This window comes from Exophiala bonariae, assembly GCF_035927105.1.
Source record: "Exophiala bonariae strain CCFEE 5792 chromosome Unknown scaffold_1, whole genome shotgun sequence".
NCBI lineage: Eukaryota > Fungi > Ascomycota > Eurotiomycetes > Chaetothyriales > Herpotrichiellaceae > Exophiala > Exophiala bonariae.
The window spans coordinates 3,132,802-3,151,958 of NW_027042476.1; the positions used below are offsets into that span (position 1 = coordinate 3,132,802).

General features: G+C 48.6%; 9 protein-coding genes across 9 annotated transcripts; 4 read left to right on the forward strand and 5 right to left on the reverse strand.

Moving 5' to 3' along the window:
* Window positions 1-338: 338 nt before the first annotated feature.
* Window positions 339-1,018, reverse strand: LTR84_001094 (uncharacterized protein; the record flags this gene model as incomplete). Its single annotated transcript, XM_064844720.1, has 3 exons — window positions 339-761; window positions 817-957; window positions 1,013-1,018. 3 exons carry the CDS (start codon window positions 1,016-1,018, stop codon window positions 339-341), a joined length of 570 nt encoding a protein of 189 aa, XP_064712580.1.
* A 632-nt stretch (window positions 1,019-1,650) lies between these two features.
* On the reverse strand, window positions 1,651-3,528 carry NOP58 (Nucleolar protein 58; the record flags this gene model as incomplete). Its single annotated transcript, XM_064844721.1, has 1 exon — window positions 1,651-3,528. One exon carries the CDS (start codon window positions 3,526-3,528, stop codon window positions 1,651-1,653), a length of 1,878 nt encoding a protein of 625 aa, XP_064712581.1.
* A 433-nt stretch (window positions 3,529-3,961) lies between these two features.
* Window positions 3,962-5,212, forward strand: VMA6 (H(+)-transporting V0 sector ATPase subunit d; the record flags this gene model as incomplete). Its single annotated transcript, XM_064844722.1, has 4 exons — window positions 3,962-3,968; window positions 4,022-4,110; window positions 4,160-5,080; window positions 5,129-5,212. The coding sequence occupies 4 exons, from the start codon at window positions 3,962-3,964 to the stop codon at window positions 5,210-5,212; spliced, it is 1,101 nt and encodes a 366-aa protein (XP_064712582.1).
* Window positions 5,213-6,035: 823 nt separating this feature from the next.
* On the reverse strand, window positions 6,036-7,010 carry LTR84_001097 (uncharacterized protein; the record flags this gene model as incomplete). Its single annotated transcript, XM_064844723.1, has 1 exon — window positions 6,036-7,010. The coding sequence occupies one exon, from the start codon at window positions 7,008-7,010 to the stop codon at window positions 6,036-6,038; it is 975 nt and encodes a 324-aa protein (XP_064712583.1).
* A 1,258-nt stretch (window positions 7,011-8,268) lies between these two features.
* LTR84_001098 (uncharacterized protein) lies at window positions 8,269-9,630 on the reverse strand (the record flags this gene model as incomplete). Its single annotated transcript, XM_064844724.1, has 2 exons — window positions 8,269-8,514; window positions 8,563-9,630. The coding sequence occupies 2 exons, from the start codon at window positions 9,628-9,630 to the stop codon at window positions 8,269-8,271; spliced, it is 1,314 nt and encodes a 437-aa protein (XP_064712584.1).
* Window positions 9,631-10,260: 630 nt separating this feature from the next.
* Window positions 10,261-12,008, forward strand: LTR84_001099 (uncharacterized protein; the record flags this gene model as incomplete). Its single annotated transcript, XM_064844725.1, has 5 exons — window positions 10,261-10,359; window positions 10,428-11,200; window positions 11,258-11,463; window positions 11,509-11,689; window positions 11,744-12,008. The coding sequence occupies 5 exons, from the start codon at window positions 10,261-10,263 to the stop codon at window positions 12,006-12,008; spliced, it is 1,524 nt and encodes a 507-aa protein (XP_064712585.1).
* A 502-nt stretch (window positions 12,009-12,510) lies between these two features.
* LTR84_001100 (uncharacterized protein) lies at window positions 12,511-13,863 on the reverse strand (the record flags this gene model as incomplete). The annotated part of the gene is made up of 1 exon (XM_064844726.1): window positions 12,511-13,863. The coding sequence occupies one exon, from the start codon at window positions 13,861-13,863 to the stop codon at window positions 12,511-12,513; it is 1,353 nt and encodes a 450-aa protein (XP_064712586.1).
* A 579-nt stretch (window positions 13,864-14,442) lies between these two features.
* LTR84_001101 (uncharacterized protein) lies at window positions 14,443-15,007 on the forward strand (the record flags this gene model as incomplete). The annotated part of the gene is made up of 2 exons (XM_064844727.1): window positions 14,443-14,446; window positions 14,550-15,007. 2 exons carry the CDS (start codon window positions 14,443-14,445, stop codon window positions 15,005-15,007), a joined length of 462 nt encoding a protein of 153 aa, XP_064712587.1.
* Window positions 15,008-17,077: 2,070 nt separating this feature from the next.
* On the forward strand, window positions 17,078-19,118 carry LTR84_001102 (uncharacterized protein; the record flags this gene model as incomplete). Its single annotated transcript, XM_064844728.1, has 2 exons — window positions 17,078-17,083; window positions 17,244-19,118. The coding sequence occupies 2 exons, from the start codon at window positions 17,078-17,080 to the stop codon at window positions 19,116-19,118; spliced, it is 1,881 nt and encodes a 626-aa protein (XP_064712588.1).
* Window positions 19,119-19,157: the final 39 nt, after the last annotated feature.

Genomic DNA, 19,157 nt, shown 5'->3' on the forward strand with positions numbered 1-19,157 from the left:
CTCGTGACTTGACAACTCAACTAATCACACATGCAGTTGTCAATGTCAGCTTGGAAGTTCGAAGGATTCTGCTCGTGTAACTCGAACTAAATCCCACTTGGGAGGTGTGGCGCCATCTGACAGCAATTCTTCCGAACAATTTTCTGGATCTCCACGATCGAATGTCTTTCTTGGCCATGAAAACTTAGGAGTGAGGTCGCGCGTGAAACGTAACACACCCTTTGTGGTTGCAGGCATGGTCTCTCAAACGGTTGTTTGGAAATCGGCATTTGATCACGATCCCGAGATCCATAAATGCCTGCTGGGGCGTGGTATTTCATGTAGTCAGAGAGAGAGGGTCATGTTTTCGATGTCCCATTCGACGGATGCGCAACTCCATTGATCGTTCTTGCAGTGTTGTAAGAATCTTTCATGACCTGCAGAATGTTGTCGATTTTGGCCGACCCTTCATCACCAGGAAATCTCTCATCCAGCTCCTCGATCACAAGTGAGAGTAGTTGTCGATCATCTTGCTCCGGTTCCTCTTCAGCCATATCTTCGTCGTGTGCCATGCCATCTCCATTGACAGACGGAGCAGCCGCACCAGAATTCAGCTGCTGGCTTCCGCTTCTTTGTGTTCCCACGCCCAGGTTGATGAGCATCAGGGCTTCGGTCTTGGTCAAACCTAGTCGACGGAGTTTGGGTACAATGCTTTGGATAAAAGCCTCAGGATTGGAGATCGCGGAGATGTATGGGACCGTCGTTGTAACGTAGTGTTGAAACTAGGAAGCACGCATATCAGAATTTGTCTTGTGGTGCGGCAGACCGGCCACGTACATCATCCCGAACGACATTGTAGTTGTTTAGGTCAACTGGTTTGTAGGTGCCAATCTTCTGCTGCTTCGGTCGAGGAGGATTACTGCTCAGGAACTGATGCACTTCTGGTGTAGTGAGCAATGCTGCTTGAGGATCGAGCACCTAGCGACGTTCAGCATATGTCTTGATAGAAAGGTGGGTGGGGTGAGGCACGAACTTTCATTTCGACGGTCTGGCGAGATGGCGAGGTTTATAGAGCGACCGTCACTATATTATGTGTATGTGTTGAGTCAAACACTCGAGTGCAGAACAATTGCACCTATGGACTAGGCATTCGTAGCATGCGCAGTTGGCACCGGTCGTGAATTTGTCTACTATTGCTCAGTTGAACTAACTCTGGTGCTGGGTGCGAGGGAAAGAAATATACTACCGGCAGAATATATTCCCTCGCCCCGCCGGCTCTGGGCGGTGAGCGCCTAAAGAAGTACCAGATTGATGATTGTTACAGCGGTGTCCACCATGTCTACAATCCCCTATGTGTGTAGATGGAGAATGATGTAGATGGAGAATGAACGAATTGGGCTGGAAAGTAAAGAATAGCCTCACAATGCACGAATCTCAGGATGCTTTGTAGACGTAAATTACTTACTCGTATCTAGCTGATAGCAATACCACGCTCATGTGCGAAGTAAGCCAACTATGAGCCGCTCTCTCAGTAACCACTGAATTTGTACATTTTCGTCCGGTTCAACAAGTCATCCCCCAAGTCCAGTTCTCCACCAGGAAACTCCAGCCAGGCGCCATGCAAGAAAGATCAGGAAATATCAAAACGATAGGAGCACGACATTGACACGACTATGCCTTCTCTTTCCGTTTCTTTTTCTTTTCCGACTTGGTAGGCTCGGCATCATCCTCAGACCGCTTGCGCTTCTTAGTGCCGTCGAGTTCACCATTGACCTCGGCTTTGCTCGCCTTCTTCTTCTCCTTCTTGATCTCTTTCTTTGATATAGATGATGGCGTACCATCCTCTGAGAATGCAATCTCACCTCGTGCAAGTTTTCGCTCGTATCTGGAGACACTGAGTCCAGCAAGCGCAGCAAGCTCCTCCACCGACTTCTTCGATGATTTCTTCTCGGACTTGGCAGCGTTCTTCTTGTCTTTCGAAGCCTTCTTGGATAGCTTCTCAGAGTCGCCATTGACGCCATTGACGCTGGCTGGGACAATCGCAGCAGTCTCCTCGGAGTCGATGGATTCATCTGGTTGAGACTCTGCCTCTGGATCACTATCTTCTTGATCCTTCATTTTCACTTCTGGAATTTCTTCGATAAGTTTGTCCTTCTTCGACTTCTTTTCCTTCTTCGCCGGTGCCTCATCACCAGCAAGCCCATCAGCATCCGGGTTATACTTTCGGGCCTCCTTTATTTCCCATTTGGGTTGTTGTGTAATTGGAATTCCATTCGGTGCGATGCCCACCCCTCTTGGCTTGAGAGGCTTGCCTTCTAGTGCTGCCAGTTTTCGTTCGAGGTGTGCTCTCGCACCTAGACCAAGTGCAGCTTTCTCGTCTTCAGGAATATCGGCTTCATCTTCGCCCCAATCTTGTAAAGCATCCACTCTCAAACCCAATGCAGCTTTGGCAGCAAGCACACGAGCCATTTTGCCCTTGTTCTTCCCCGATGCTTGACCGATCAGTGATGCGTGATAGAGTAGACCGTATTTCGGGGTGTCGTGTTTTGTCTTGAGAGCACGGAAAAGGGCTTTTTCAGCTCCAAGAATTTGAATGGTACTAGCCGGACTCTTGGAGAGGTTCATCAGACTACCCGCATGAGCGATCAATCGTGCTCCGACCAAGTCGCCGACAAGTGCCGTTAAGTTGGGGGCAATGGCTGCCATCCTTGCCGAAAGATAACTTGCCAGTTGAGTTCGATATTCAGTAAATTGCACCACTTGTTCGGCAAGACTCTGAATGTTCTCAAGGTCCTCTTCGGTAATTTCAGTTCCCATTGATCGATCTGCAGCAGCTTTGACAGCGGCCTCTATCTCCTCAGGCAGGATTTCAGCCAGGTCGCTCGACTCCCAATTTGTGCGCATGCCCATTTTCAATACCACTTTTGCATATGCGAGGTTGTCGTTAAGGATTTTGGCCATTTCGGGGAAATGCCATCCGTACCACTCTTTGACTCTCATTGCGTATGTGTTAAGTTCCTTGTCTAGATCATCCAGTAACCCGATGGCTTGGACAATCATGACATCGATCTTGTCTGGCGAAAACTTCAACTTGTGTCTTGCAAGTGAATGCGAAAGACCCAAGGACATCGTCTTCACATCATCGGGCAGCAGGCCAGGTATCAGCGAGGGTAGGTGTTCTCGAATAGCTCGGTACAGGTCAGCAGTGGTGGAGTCAGCAACAGCCTTTATGTCCAAGCCAGGTAGCTTTCCAATAGCATTTCCCAACTTTGGATCGGCCACAGCGAGTGAGATTTTCTTCTCATCTTTGAGTGTATCAAGAAGTGAAGCGAGCTTTGGTGTGACTTTTCCTTCTACAATGGCAGCAGCTTCTTCCAGAGCCGCAGCCGCACTGTCAAACTTTTGGAATTCTTTCAGTTTGAGTAGCGAGGTAACGTTTTCGACACCGACGAGGTCTGAGGCAAGGTCATCTCGTTTGAGAAGCTTTTTGTCTTTTGCTTTGAGCAGAGCGTAACCGGCGGAGGTTTCGGTGAGGATAAGGAGAGTCATGCTGGCAAATAATGCGCTATAGCACGCCAATGGATGCGAAGTAAGAGATAGAGGTTATATCAAATACTCATACGCTACAGATAGCAGCGACCTCTGTCCTGGAAAAAGAATAACTTTTGAACCACTGACAAGAGGACTTGAGAAGTTTCAGCGATTCTCCAAAAAATTGCAGCTGCAAATTCTGGACCCGCAATTGCCAAGGAATTCGATTCAATCACGTGTCAGACTTGCCACGTGACCTGACAGAGCGGCGAAGATAGCCCTCTCCAACTGGGTTGGATGCAGCTCCGGTTGATCTATTCGCCTGCCTGCACTCAAATAAACATCCTCAACTTGACGATTGCAAGCCTCCCCAAACACCTGAAACTCCCTGAATAGTTCAGTTTTGCGTCAACCTTTGGTCTGTGTCCAGGAAAGCAGCCCGGTCTGCAATATGGAGGGTATGCCATCCGCTACTCCTCGAAACAACTGCTGTCGCTAACATGACCTCCAGGACTTTTGTTTAACGTCAATGGTGGCTACCTGGAAGGTATCGTGCGCGGGTACCGCAACAGCCTGTTGACTGGCTCAAACTACAGCAATGTATGTCTCCACGGACATCTATACCGGCTTCCCTCTAATAAAGTCCCAGCTCATTCAGTGCGAAACGATCGACGATGTAAAACTCCAGCTTGGTCCTGCATATGGTGATGCTCTATCAACACTACCTCCCAACCCCTCCACATCTGCACTCGCCAATAAGACCACCGAAAAGTTAGTCTCCGACTTCAGATATCTCCAGGGACAAGCGACTGGCTCTCTATCCAAGTTCATGGAGTATCTCACGTATTCGTACATGATTGACAATGTCGCCCTTCTCATCACCGGAACGTTGCACGAACGGGACACCAAGGAGCTGTTAGAGAGATGCCACCCTTTGGGTTGGTTTGAGACTATGCCTGTGCTTTGTGTAGCCACCAATATCGAGGAATTGTACAACTCAGTATTGATCGAGACGCCGCTGGCTCCATACTTCAAAGGCAGTTTGAGCCATCAAGATTTGGACGAGCTAAATATTGAGATTGTTCGAAACACGCTTTACAAGAACTACCTGGAAGATTTTCACCACTTTGTCAACAATGACCCAGAGATGGCGATGACTCCGACGGGGGAAATCATGTCTGAAATTCTCGAATTCGAAGCTGATCGACGAGCAATTAACATCACTATCAATTCCTTCGGCACAGAACTCAACAAGGAGCAGCGAAGAAAGCTGTACCCTGAATTGGGAAAACTTTACCCTGAAGGAATGTTGATGCTCTCCCGTGCTGAAGACCTGGAAGGTGTGGGTCTTGCTGTCAGCGGTGTTGGTGATTACAAGCGATTCTTTGATGAAGTTGGTTTCAACCAGAGCAGCGGTGCCGGGGGCGGTAACATGTCTGGTGGCATAGGCGGGGAATCCAAGTCTCTTGAAGACTTGTTCTACCAGAAGGAAATGGAATTATCCAAACTCGTCTTCACACAGCAATTTACTCATGCAGTTATATATGCCTGGGTCAAGCTAAGAGAACAGGTAAGTTCCACTATTGGCTTTGGCAAGCGCACTCTAATACATCACCAGGAAATCCGGAACATCACCTGGATCGCTGAATGCATTGCCCAAAACCAAAAGGAGAGAATAGGAAACTATATCAGCGTGTTTTAATATATGCCATATGATTTTTGAGGGTAGCAACGGCGTTTGGTAGACAGCAGGCGATAACTTCGATCTGGCATAAGATCGTTGTGGGTTACATGGAACAACAGAATCAGCATCCTGTTCATCTCGAGCCTTTCGGAGTCCAATCCCGAAAAGCAGTGGAATCCGTGCATGCTGGGAAGTTGTCGATGACATCCACTGACATCCAAGCAAACCTTTTAGGAGTGGTGAAGCTGTCATCGATACCAGAGTCAATCATCAGGGTGGCACCAGCAGGGTTAGATCTGCCCTTCAAACAATGACAGCGTCATCACAGTCCCTTCCTGGTTACAGTTTCCAAGCGTTTGACTCTGCGTGTGCACCCCTGCATTTGGCTTCTACCGCACGAATCTACTCGAGGTACGTCTTTGCTGGCTTGAAAAAGGTATCCTGTTCTGGTTCAAAGCCACCAGGGACAACGATCATGGCACCACAATACATGGTTTTGCGGGACCCATTGGTGGAATGCAAGCCGAAAGTCTTTTCCGCATTTAACCCCAATGCCTTTATATTGGATCCAGAAACTATGTCTAGTCAAAAATGCACAATCATTGAATGGAACAAACACTGCTCCTTTCTATCTTACATGCCTCTTTATTATTGTCCACTACTCTGACCATTGTTCGACCTTCAACCAACGCCACGCTTGCATGGAATACAAATCTTTTCAAAACGGACCATTTCCACCATCAACGATCTTCTGAGAAGGTCGGGTCAGCATGAGGTCGACAATGCGGTATTCATAGTACAACAAGCCGGCACATGTGTCCAAGAACTCTCAAGCTTGATCCTACAGACCAGTGTACTTCCCAAGTTTGCGTTCCTGCTTTTCTCTCTTCTTGTCCGCTTTCTTCTCCTTCTTGGCCATCTTGATTGCCTTGTCCTCCTGTCTGAAATCTGCCCCTGGACCTTGCAAAATCTTGCCAGGATAGACGATGTTCAGCACCAACGAAGCAAGGAACATGGGAGCGGCATCCCACACGTATTGGTACCATTCGTGCTTAGTAATGGTGGAGTCGACACCAGTGGAGAACTCGATCAGGCGATAGACGTTTCTCAGAATGACCAATCCCATGACGACGTACATCAGGATCAATAACTTCTTGGCCAGCGCTGGGCTCGGGATCTCACGCGGCATATCATTTTGCAGTTGAGATTCTGAATCGGAGTCGCTTTGCCGGGTGGCCAATGACAGTGTCTGTTGTTTGAGTCTTCGCTGAAACCCGACGGCAAGAGACGTAAAGATGGCCAGGAAAAACAACTGCACACCCACACCTGCAGTATAAATATTCAACCCCAACTTCTGTGTTTTTACAGATGCCTCAGGAGTCACCATCAGGCCACCCGAAGCTTGAATCAAGAATGCGATGACATCGAACCACACAAAACACTTGGTGATGCGTCGAGCGCGCAGTCCAAAGACTCGATCGTCCACCAGGAAGAAATGAATCATGCGACCCAACAACATGTAGATGTACGCGTTGATCCAGAGAGGCGCTAGGAGAATGAGCAGCTGTTGCACAATTTGAAAGGCCGAGTTCTTCTGTTGTGTCACAGCCAATGTGCGGAAGACGTAGCCCCCACATTCCCATATGGCGCCCATGATCAGAACGAAGGCGAACCTTTTGCGGTAGATGATGGCCTGTGTGATGTGTGCGATTGTCGTTAAACCGAAGAGGACTGAGAACAGGATGGCCGCTTCGAACGATGGGCAGTATACCCAGAGGGCGTCGGGGGCATCAGAGGCTTCGCATTTGATAACCATTTCGATGGAGGCGCAACTTTGGAGTATTGATGTCTTGATGATATGATTTTGGATGTTGGTGTCAAGGTCCAGTGATCTAGGAATTGTGAAATGTGGTTGACTGTTGTTTCTGCAAGAATCTTGCTAGAGTAGAGGTAGGATTCATCGCCACTCATATACCTCCTACTCAGGACGTTTGCCCAGCAATTCACAATCGTATATTCAACCCATCTTGTTTAACGAAACGATGCTGCCTGAAACAGCATACGATCAAGGCTGAGCATCAGGGGAGCAGCATGGCATATGGAGTATCTCCATCGACGCGCCTCACCTAGTACATCTTATCTAGTATCAAACAAGTAAATTTTCCAGGTTGATATTTCCCAACATGGCTTGTGAACGTCGCACCTACAAGCTATCCTAGCACTATTATTCGTACTCGTACGGTTCAACTTGATCTGGTGCTTAGACTTCGACAAACACGGCTAGCCGATACGAGGCGGTGATCGCCCAGCACCAATCCGACCCCGGGCAATGCGACATTTGGGGGCTGGAGCAGTCGAAGCGAACGAGCTCTGTGGTGTCGTTACGCAAGCATCGGCTTCACTTTGCTTGCTTAATTTTGCTACTTCCTGGTCAAACTCGGTATTAACGCTGCGAATAATATTATTGAAACGACTGGAAACCAGGCATCAGTGGTAAGGCTCCCCCGTTTTCGAACTAGACTCATCACACAACGGACGGGAGTTTGGTACAGTTCTGGCTTCAGGCCCCAAAGCTTAACATCACTAGGGTTTGCTTACGGATACTGTCCTTGCATATCCGCTCCTGATGGGCCTGTGTATCGTCTCCGCTTGCAGACGGACTATATTCGCCAGCTCGGGAGTCCTCAGCCCTCTTGAGATAGCCGTAATCCTGGTGCCTGGCTGCAGTCGGCTACATGCGGTCACAGCCAACGCAGTTCATATGTAATTATCATTCGGCTGACCTGTGTTTGAAACTTCTCCCAAAAAGCATCGGTAACGTGGTGGGAATAAAATAAATCCTGGCACATCGATCCCGCTCCGTCCTCAAAATTATCGTCAGTAATGTACTGACGAACCGAGCAGAGAGATACGGCGCTCTACAGGAGGACGGAGCTTGTTTGGAATTATTGCTCGAGCGTTCAGTAAGTACTTTTGGAGATTTTATAGTTGGACAGTATCGAAGGGGGATCTATATCATCGGCGAGCACTGCACCTCTGGTGGCAAGATCCTTGTCAACCTAGGTCTGGTACCCTTAGAGGCCATAGCCCAGTGCTCCCCGAGCCTCCTCCGAGAGACCCTGGTGTCCCACATATCCCTTGAATTGTGTCTCGTCCGTGTCTAGGCCTTCGGCGTAGTCGGGAGGCGGCTTCCCAGCTAGCGTGGCTTGAAGCTGGGTTTTAATGTAAGCTTGGTTGACAGGCGTACTTGGACAGGAGCCAATGTAGATGACGGAAGCATTTTCGTCACCATCGTGGTCAGGATCGACTGCGTGACAGAGCTGTTCAGTGTTAGATTTCCTGTTCCCTATATATAGGTCTTAACTCACATCTGCATGCCACCAAACGGAATCACCTGGTTGGATAGATGGTATATGAACAAGGCAATCTTCTAGTCGTAGGTGCGGATGAGATGTCCTACTGATATATTGACTCTGTTCCTTGAAAGTTCCAGGGAAATAACTGCCTTCTGCATCGAATCTCCACTTGCTGGCGTCTAGGATATCTTCCGCATCGGTTGGAGGTTGAAAAAATGGCCGGAGTAGGATATATGCAATCACGGTAGAGACGTTGGGATAGAGTAGTATGGTCCCCTGTCCTGGTGCTGCCTTGGTTAGAGCGGTCCATCCTTGGAAAGACCGGAACACTGTTGAATGAGCAGGCCCTGGATAAAGAAACTGATTGGCGTGTTTTCGTACACTGAGGTCAAAGGCGTCATGTTCTCTCGGTTTGCCTGAGAATATCCTCTTGTAGACTTTTCGATAATCTGAATCCGCCCAGCGACAAAGGCTTCCCGCGTCGATGTGAGGGCCAAGGCCAAGGAATGTCTGATTAGGAGGGCGATCACGAACTCCGTCACTATACAATAACGGTGTTGAGATTGTCTTTCCCGTATCGTCATGCCAGAGTTTATTTAATGTCTGCTGTAGTTTGAGATGGCTAGGATGTGTTCGTACCGCAATCTGGGTTGGTGAATCATATAGGAGAAGCATACTTGGGGAACTAGTAGGCCAGGCCTGAATTTGAGCTTGATTTTCCGTGATATAGGTCTTTAGCTCCTGATAATGTCGAGCCGCGCTTTCTTGTGGGATGATTTGACGAACAATAAAACAACCATAGCGCTTGATCTGTTGTACTTGGTCTTGGGAGAACCCTTCATCGAGGATATCCTTGGCGTGGAATATGGGTATACAGCTGCTTTGCTTGTTTGCAATGTCCATCGAAATATCTTCGAGGTCGTGGCACACCTGTAGCCAGCTTGACTTGAGCGCATCAGCGCCATATTCCTGGAGGACAGATTTCTTGGATTGGACATAGTCTTGGTCTTTGGGTTGACAAGAGTCCTGATAGGAAGGGTACTCCCGCCATGCAGGCCAGGTCTTGACCTTACCAGGCATCTCAGGCTATGCAAATACGGGAGTACGCTGTTGTGAAACGGACAAGGTTTAGGGATGACAAACTCAGAAAGAAAGCGAGACGAAGAAAGGTCTAAGATAGTCAAAAGCCACAAATTCATCGAGGAAGTCCTATCAGGACAGTAGCCGTCCTGTAAATACTTTCTATCTGTCAAAACTCAATCGGTTCAGGGCTTCATCGGAGTTTCCCCTCTTCATTACTCAGTAAAATTGGCTGTCGGTTGGCTGCGACGCGGTCGAGTATCGGCTGGGTTTCGCAACGAGCTCCATAAAAGGGTTGGTCACCATTGGCTTACCATGACCCTTTGAAGTCTTTATCTTATAAACGCTATTACTCCATCACGGGCGAGTTCGGTTGAGTTGACTCTCTATCCAATCACACGAGTTTAATTTGATCTTCGAAAAACTATTATCTTTCGTTGCTCTGATAAACTGCCCTGGGTGCTATTGAACAGCCGGTATACCATAACAAGCTTCGAGATTCATAAACATGTTTTGGCGGTACCAACGGGGTTTATATTTAATGATGCCTGCATACGTGGAGGAGTATTTCTCACGTCAGTTCTCGTGTGCTTTCTTTCCTCAGAATTTGTAGCAAACTCCCTGTCGCAAATGGCAGAATTCCAGCCTCAATATGTCTCACACCTGGTCAGCAAAAACACTAAGGTGTTCACAGTAGTGGTCATAGCCGTGGCCGTCATTAATTCTGCTGTAAGTATCTACCATTAAAACCCTATTTCTTCTCGGAGCCGCGATATATACTAACCATTATGAATTAGACCCTCGGTTACGACTCTTCGGTGATGAATGGACTACAAATCTTGCCTTCCTATACGGAATATTTCCACCTCAATACCGCGACTAATGGACTTAACAATGCCGCCTCTTGGATGGGAGCGATCTTAGCGACTCCATTCTTGCAAATCCTTCCGGATACCTTTGGCCGAAAAAGGGCGATCCTATTCTCCGCCCTTATTTGCTTTGTTGGTATCGCGCTTCAGAGCGCCGCGCAGAATATAGGCATGTTTATCGTGTCGCGAATAATTGTGGGACTCGGTTCACAGCTTTCTAGTGCGGCAGCACCTGCATTGTTAGGTGAACTTCTACCTGCTGTTACTCGTGGACGAATCCTAGGGTTTTTCTTCTCTTGCTTTTACGTCGGCAGTCTCGTATCAGCCATTATCAACTATGGTAGCCAGAATATCCAATCAACGTGGTCTTGGAGACTCCCCTCGATACTACAAGTCATGCCGAGCTTACTTGCCTTGTGTCTTCTCCCTTTCATTCCAGAGTCGCCTCGCTGGCTAGTGTCTAAGGGTCAGTATGAGCATGCCAAGGAAGTATTGATTATCACTCAAGGGGGCGGAAATCCTGAATCAGAAATCGCTTTGGCTACATTTGCAGAAATCGAGAGTGCTTTAGCCGCCGAAAAAGCTACCTCCCGACATAATCCTTGGAGAGAGATTGTATCGACACCAGCGAACATGAAGCGACTAGTGATACTCTGTACCTTTGGTGTTATGATCAATTCTTTTGGCAATTTTGTTGTTTCGTAAGTGATATATATCTTTCCGTCAAAGCCGAATATGGGACTAATACAGCGCAATAGGTTTTATCTAGATAAGATTCTCACTCAAGCTGGTATCACCGACGTTAAGACAAAGACGCAGATCAATGTTATCTTGAGTTGTTGGTCATTTGTTGTCGCTTGTATTGGTAGCTATATGCTTGATTTCATCGGTCGACGAAAACAAGCTCTCGGTAGTGTAGCAGGAATGATTGTGTCGCTTTATTGTGTGGGTGGAATGATCAAAAGTAAGTCTCTTACACCTCAAGCAATATCTATACTAATCTATGTAGCATTCGGAGAAAGTACAAACAAATCTGGTATCTACGGCACTATCGCCTTCATCTTTTTGTTCCAAGGATTTTACGCATTTTCCATTACGCCGCTGACCAGTCTTTATCCTACTGAAATTTCGCAATATAAGCTGCGCACTACCGGAATCGCTATTTTCCGGCTGCTGGACAGTGGGTTTGGGTGAGAAATAGCGGGCTAATCTAGCCACAAATTATTTACTGACCGCATGACTAGACTCATGGCTTCGTTCTCCCTCTCTTATGCTATGGCCGACCTGGGATGGAAATTTTATCTGATCAATGCTTCTTACAACATCGTATTCCTGGTTATTATCTATTTCACCTGGGTGGAAACAAAGGGTATTCCTCTCGAAGAAATCGCCTTGAAATTCGAGGGTACAGCAGCTTTTGCAGATAGCAGCGTCATCACTGGCAAGGTCATGGACGAGACTACTCCTGGGGAGACCAAGCAGGCAAAATCAGATGCGGTTCCCATCTAGAATACAGCAGAGTGCCAGTTTGGCGACAACTTAGAAGGCAGATGAGCTCGAAATGAGTTTGTTATTGTAGTATCGTGTGGTCTCCTGCGAAGACACTTGGTCAATTATTTCTATCATGATTACAATAGCAGCAATCAAGTGTCCAGATGTACTGGCTTCCGACAGTGTTATGGGTGAACAGCGAGGTATAGAAAGCCATATGTCTATGATGCACTTATCAGCAGTGCCATTTAGAGATATTTTGGTGGGGGATTCTGTGAGACGCATATACTAGTAAGGTCGAGATGGATATAGGACTGATTATTAGATAAATCTTGACATCCCTAAAATTATTTTTGGTTGTCAGCTGTGATTTCACCAGGGTATAAAACACGACATGATTGAGCTCCCATCTTACACGCTAATAGCAGCAATCATTGCAAAATACAAAGTAGCCACCAGGTTCTTCCGGACACTTGAATTTGAGTCGCCCACCCTGCGCTATCTTGTCACGGTTTGAATGTTATGAAATCTTCTTCAATTGCCGGCCACGAACGTAGACTTCAGCAATGTTCCGGTCGTCGCCACTAATCAAAAACTTTTCAAACATCGTTTTGGGACTGTCCTCATCTTGAAGCATGGTCATCACACCACAAGCCTCCGTTTGCACTACAAGAGCATCAAATTCCTCGCCTACTTGAAAGTTCCCGATCCTTTCCTCGAGACTGCATACTCTGGCACCACCCAAGGTGGCTAGGTAGAAGCACTCCCAGATAGAGAGTGCTGCTGGTTCACTCGTCATGACTTGTCTGGCGTTGGAGACGATAATCGCCTGACGTATCGCATCGAGGATGCTCGATGAAAATCCACCGCCACTATCAGTGCCTAAGCCGACTTTAATGCCCTTGTTCAAGAGTTTTCGTATAGGAGCGGCCATAAAGCCGCCACCGACGGTAGTGTTTGCGATAGGACAGTGAGCTACGCCGCAATCCGCTTGTTGAAGCTTGTCGATCTCGTAATCCGTCATGATGGTGCAGTGAGCCAGAATAGTACGGTTTGTAAGTAGAGCGAAGGACTCGTAGAGATCAGCCTCATTCTGGAAACCTGGAAATAAGCTTAACGTAGCATCGATTTCTTGTTGAGCCTCATTGAAATGGGTCTGGATAGGTATGTCAGGGTTTTGGGTAGCAATAGACCCTAAACCTGTTAACAATTCATTATCGCAACAGATCGCAAAGCGTGGAGTCAAGATAGGTTTGATCAGACTTCCACTCTCATCGAGTGTATAGATATAATTGATTATATCCTGAGTGACTTTTAAGGACTCGTCGGCGTCCTTATCTCGGTAGTAGTCTGGTGCATTTCGATTCATATTACACTTGCCGATTAGTGCCCGTTGACCCTTGGCGAGACAGATTTCGGCCAGAATCTTAGTGGCCTCACAGTGTAAAGATCCATAATAAGACGCCGTGGTGACTCCTTGCTTGATGAACCCATCAACGCAGGAAGAGTAGATTTTTCGTGCATGTTCTGGGTCTTGAAATTTGGCCTCGTTGGGGAAAGTGACCTCGCTTAGCCACTCAAGGATATGAAGGCCTCCACCAAGTCCCCTTTGAGACCATTGAGGCGCGTGGTTGTGCGTGTCGATGACGCCTGGGATTAGAAACTCGGTCTGCTGAAGAGACCGAACTTGGGAGACTTCCGGCAGCTGAAGTGTAGAAAGAAAGCCTTGCACCTGGCTCTCTGGAACATCAGGCTTGATATGTGATATGCAGCCATCACGTGCCACGATCACGACGCAATCTTTGAGAATTCTCGGCTCGAAACATTCCTCACAGTGAATGACGGTACCATGAAAGATAAGTTGGCACACCATGACGGGAATCAATGGCAGGGCGCGTTTACCGAGCCTGTAACAGGAGGCTTTCAATGGGATCTAGAGGTGGACAAGCCATGATAGTAAAGGGCATTGAGAATTGATGAAAGGGAGGTCTCATCACGGGTGAGCTCGGGCGAGTTTGCTGATGGGGTCCTGCCGACCCTCAATCTGTGGAGAACTCCCACACTTCAGATAGGGTTTGGATATTTTGACCGGCCCTGATAGTGATACCCAATGACATCTCCGTTAACATTTCAGATAACCCATTATCTCTTCGTACTTGGAAAGCCTAGGGATTCTCCCAGAGCGTCACGTGGGAAGAGGATTTCCCCGTTCGCCATAACCCTTGATAGACCTGATAATTTTCTCAATCTGACTGTGTTTACCAAACCTTTGTGGAGATAAGCATTCAGCCGACATCCCTTATTTTCCGAGTATGGGGAGCGATGGAGATAGTCCTCAGATCGTGAGCGACGCTCCCACTCTTTCTCTGCGCTCAACACAACGTGCCCCACGCAGTTGCACGCGGTGCTATCGACTCAAGATCAAGTGTGATCAGAAAATACCCTGTCAAAAATGTGTCAAGAAAGGCATCCCTGAGGCCTGCAGCCGGGAGACAGTCCTAGTCCGCGGTGCTGTTACCACGTAAGCACTCTCAAAATTGACTCCTTCAAAATCAGCAGTTTATTATGATAGGGTGCAAGCCGACGCCCATGTACCGACATACGATGAGCTCCTTGCGGAGAACATACGCCTGAAAAATGGTGCACGGCGTCGCGTCCCAGGAGATCCACATACTGCAGAATTCGATTTGGATGTCGACCATAATTGCGATATGTTTGAACGGTATCTATTTGAGACAGTACAACAGACAATTGTCCGCAGTGATTTTGACTCTCGATGTATCCTATTTCCAGTGCGAGATTCAAGTAAGATACTTATCGACTATGATAAGACCTGGAATTCATGGGTCCACTATGCCGTACAATATCCAGAGTTCGATCAAGAGCACGAGCTTTTCTGGGAGCAATTCGACGCTGGTATGCTCGACGGACATGCTCATCCTTCTTGGCTGGCTCTCTACTTTGCCGTTCTTGCGGTGAGAATAATCATATCCTATTCTGACGAGCGGCGGCCTTAAGGTGTAACAGGCTGCTTTGCTTACAATCGATGAAAACGAGATAAAACATATAAGATTGCCTATAGGTCCTCAACCGCTTGATATCGTCGCATTATGGCCATAGCTGACACTCATACCAGAAGACACCGACTCCCTTCTACGTGTGTGGTTCGACACTTCTATACATTACCTCAATGTTTCAGGCTTCCTCAGAGGGGATGATATCCGTGCAGTTCAGACTATAGCTGTCTTGGGTATCTGCTTCAATGATCTTGGGGAGTACAAATTGTACAAAACTCTATGGTCATGCGCTATCCGAATTGCGCAGGGTCTGGGTATGGACCAACCAAGGACCATCGGCTTGTTCAATCTTAACCCCGAGCAGTGCCGTAGGTTGTGGTGGACCTTGATAATTTGCGAATGGTATGGCCTGTCTCGATGCTGCACATAGCGATTAAAGATTTGACGTGTGAATAGGCTGTCGGTACCATGGCATCCACCATGCGTTGCGGATAATGACTTTAATATGCCTCTGCCAGAGCCAGAGTTCGAGCCAGCCATGGCTGTCAAAGGTCCTGATGGCATAGCTCCATGCTCACCTGTAGATTATCACATTTTTATGGTCAGGGTATCCTCGGTCCATTACATGTTTCGCAGAGCTCTGCATTCTCTGGAAAGTCCCGTGGTGGATATAGTACGAGACGCAGATGACCGACTAGCACAGATCATTGGGAAGCTCCCCCCTCACTTGCAGCCAGACGAGCCTCAGACTAGTTACACCAAACGACGAGATCGGATTCATCCTTGGGTTCCCTGGCAAAGAGTCTATCTCACGCTGGTTCTTTTATACCACAGAATGGTCATTAATCGTACGCTACAAAGTAGCTGGCTCGTCGATCGAGATAAGCATGGTGGGCCAAGAGCAATCTGCCTCAGCTCGGCTAAGCAAATACTTTCAATTCAACGCGAATGGACCATTCCTCTAGCGAAACGCCGGCAATGGTATGATCATAGCTTGATTATGTGTCTCTGTTTATACTGACTTTGAGCTCTTTCCAGGAATCCCACCATTCATACTTATGCAGCGGCTGCGTGCCTATTGCGCGACATTCAGGTACATTCTTTTACTGGTGCTACCAATTGTCAGGACTTGCTCAGCTATTCAATCTCCCATCTATCACAGCTTGAATCCACTAGTGCTGTAGCCAAAGCAGCGGTTGAAGTGCTCCGGCAATTGTCAACTGGCCAGCCGGCATTGGTTGCAGCGTCCAGCCAATGGCGAGAAATGCATTCGCCAGTTGAATGTCCTCCTATCTATCAGTAAGGCGACCTTGCAGCTGGGTACGAGTGCAGACAAAGAAGACAACCTTGGAAGCTCGCCTGAAGAGCGCTATCCTGTTACGAGATTAGTCAATTTCTGCTCGTATACAGTAACCAGAATAGGCTAGATCTCAATTCGCAGATCAGGGACATTGTACAACACTTCCTCCTTTCAAAGGGTTTTCTCTTAGTATGTTGGCCCCAATAGTCTTTCAACCTCACAGCAGATTGCTGTAGCCTAACCATGCTTCACCATAAATGGCATCGCTCAGAGCGTGGCAGAGCCTGAACCACTCTTGAGAGTGGAAAGGCTGCTGTTCAGGCCTCTCAATTATCTGCCCCTGAAGAAACTCTTCATGAAGACGGCTTAGGGATGATCGCGTTTGTTGTGTCCTGACCAGCGAAGACTTCAAGTTCTCGCAGGCATTTTGAGGCTTCATTTGAACTATAATCAATCGCACATATCAATGCCATCCACCTATGGTCATTTGAGTCTAGGCGTGGAATAAATCGTTCCTGTGTACGGCACGCTAGACCGGACTCTGCGCTGAAACGATAGAGTTCTGCCATCCCGATAGGTCCTTGGTTATCTGTCGTCGAAGATTGCTGCCGAAACCACAGATCTAGAGCACAGGATTCTTGATAGGCAACAGCCAGCGAACCATATCTTGAGTCCGAGGAGACAAGTGCCTCGCAAGCGTTCCTTACACTTGTGAAGTGAAAGACCATGATCCGTATTGGGACCGAGAAAGTACGAACAGGGTGTTTGACATGCAAGTAAGTTCCCAAGGTCGCACTAGTGGGCCCTGACTACGTCGTCTGCTCGCATGGTCTAGCCGTTCTCGAGCAGACGCACTTTTGCAACCTACGAAACATCCACATTATGTCAGAGCTCTAACTGGCGCACCACAGACGAAGACGAGTCAAATGTGACGAGGGTCAACCAGAATGCCAACGCTGCATTAAAGGTGGCCGCACGTGTGAAGGATACGCAAGAAGCAGCACACCCGGCTCAACTTCTGCAAACCCGATCAAATTCGTGGTGTACAGTGGTGGTACTAAGAGCAGATCATCTTCTAAAACAAACACTGGTACCAATACACCGAGTCGGACTCCGTCCCCTCCATCACGGCTCTCCTTAGTTCCTGACTTGGGTCATGCTGAACGCCGTGCTCTGTCTTACTTTCAGGAGCGAGGTGCATGGGAGTTGGCCGGTGGTGTGCAACCGATGTTCTGGCTGCATGGTGTCTTACCAGTTATTCATCAAGAGGCCGCGGTGAAGCACGCCCTGGTGGCGTTGAGTACCATGCATGAACATTTCACTCGATCGGGTCGCATGTCGCCCAACACGCAAAGCAACACCCTTGACTTTGCTTTGAATCACTATGGCAGGGCGATTCGAGAAGTCATGGACGTCAATCGAAATCGAGGCAAGCATTTCTTCGATTGCTCTCTCATCACCTGTGGTCTGTTCGCTGCATTCGAATCACTTCAAGGCCATTACCATTCGGCCTTCAGCCATGCTGTCAGTGGTATCAAGATCTTGGCGGAGTCCCAAGAAAGCCCTCACCCAACAACTCAGACAAGCGACAAGGACATGTACATTTCTCGTCCTGAGTTGACGCGGTTTTTCTTCTCCTTCTGGCGGCAAATCCTGGAGATTGGCGACTGGAATTTCCAGGGAGAACGACCGCTCCTGGATCCCCCGACGTCGACCTGCCCGCCTATCTTCAACAGCGTCGAAGAAGCATTGAGCTACGTCGAATACAACATGTCCGGGTTCTTTCACTTCTATGAGAAAGCGGAGAGGGTTGCAAGACAGGGAATTATGACGCCGGAAATCAATCTGGAACTGATGCACAAATTCGACGCCCTTACAAGTTCTTTCGCGATTAGCGAGCAGGCCTACCAGGCGATGTTGACACAACAACGGCACCGCAATCTCGAAAGCAGTCCTACGGGGTTGATCCTCAGCATCCACAGGATCTTCCTAAACGTCTATTTCAACATGGTCAGTCAAGGGAACGAACTCGAAGCGTTCGACGCCCAACTGCCCAGCGTACGTGCAGCGGTCGAGCTATGCGAGAAGTTCATAGCACTGACGAGCCCCTTCGACACAAGCGACACAATGGGGCGACCCGCACACGACCAAACCGGCCCCCCTTCCCGCTCGCCATCACCACCCCGACTAATGCCACCGAGCTTCTCCATGGGCCTGGGAGTGGTGCCGATCCTGTTCGTGATCGCGACGCGCTGCAATGACATCCCGCTGCGGGACAAGGCGCTGCACCTGCTGCGCATCTGCAACCGCAAAGAAGGGTTCTGGGACTCGCAGCTCTCGGCCGTCCTGGCCGCCCGCACCATCGAGATCAAAGCCAACGCGGCCCGCCAGGTCGGCCGCCTCGACCTGCACCCCTCCGCCGTCAACATGAAGCTCGAGGACATCCAGTACTACCCGGACAACGAGTGCGTCGTCTCGTACTCGCTGATGTGGACGGAGGCCGATGCGGAAAGTGCGAGTACCAGTGTAGATCTATACCCCGGCGATAGCAGCGCGGCGTTGTTGCCCCGCCCTAGCCAGCATCCACCGCCACCACCACCACCACCACCACCACCAGCAGGTGAACCTATATTGCGGAAACGCATGTTCTCGGAGCGCCTGGCGTGGGGCGACCAACCTTCCGTCGTCGCTGTGACGGACGACGAGAATCTGGACTCCCTGCAATACCCGAGCGTGATGCGCAACGGCCTCATGTCCGAGGAGGTTCGCCCGCCGCTACAGGACTGGGAGAAACATGGCATGGTATGGTGATTGATTCTTTGGTTTGTCACATGACTATGTTTGTTGGAA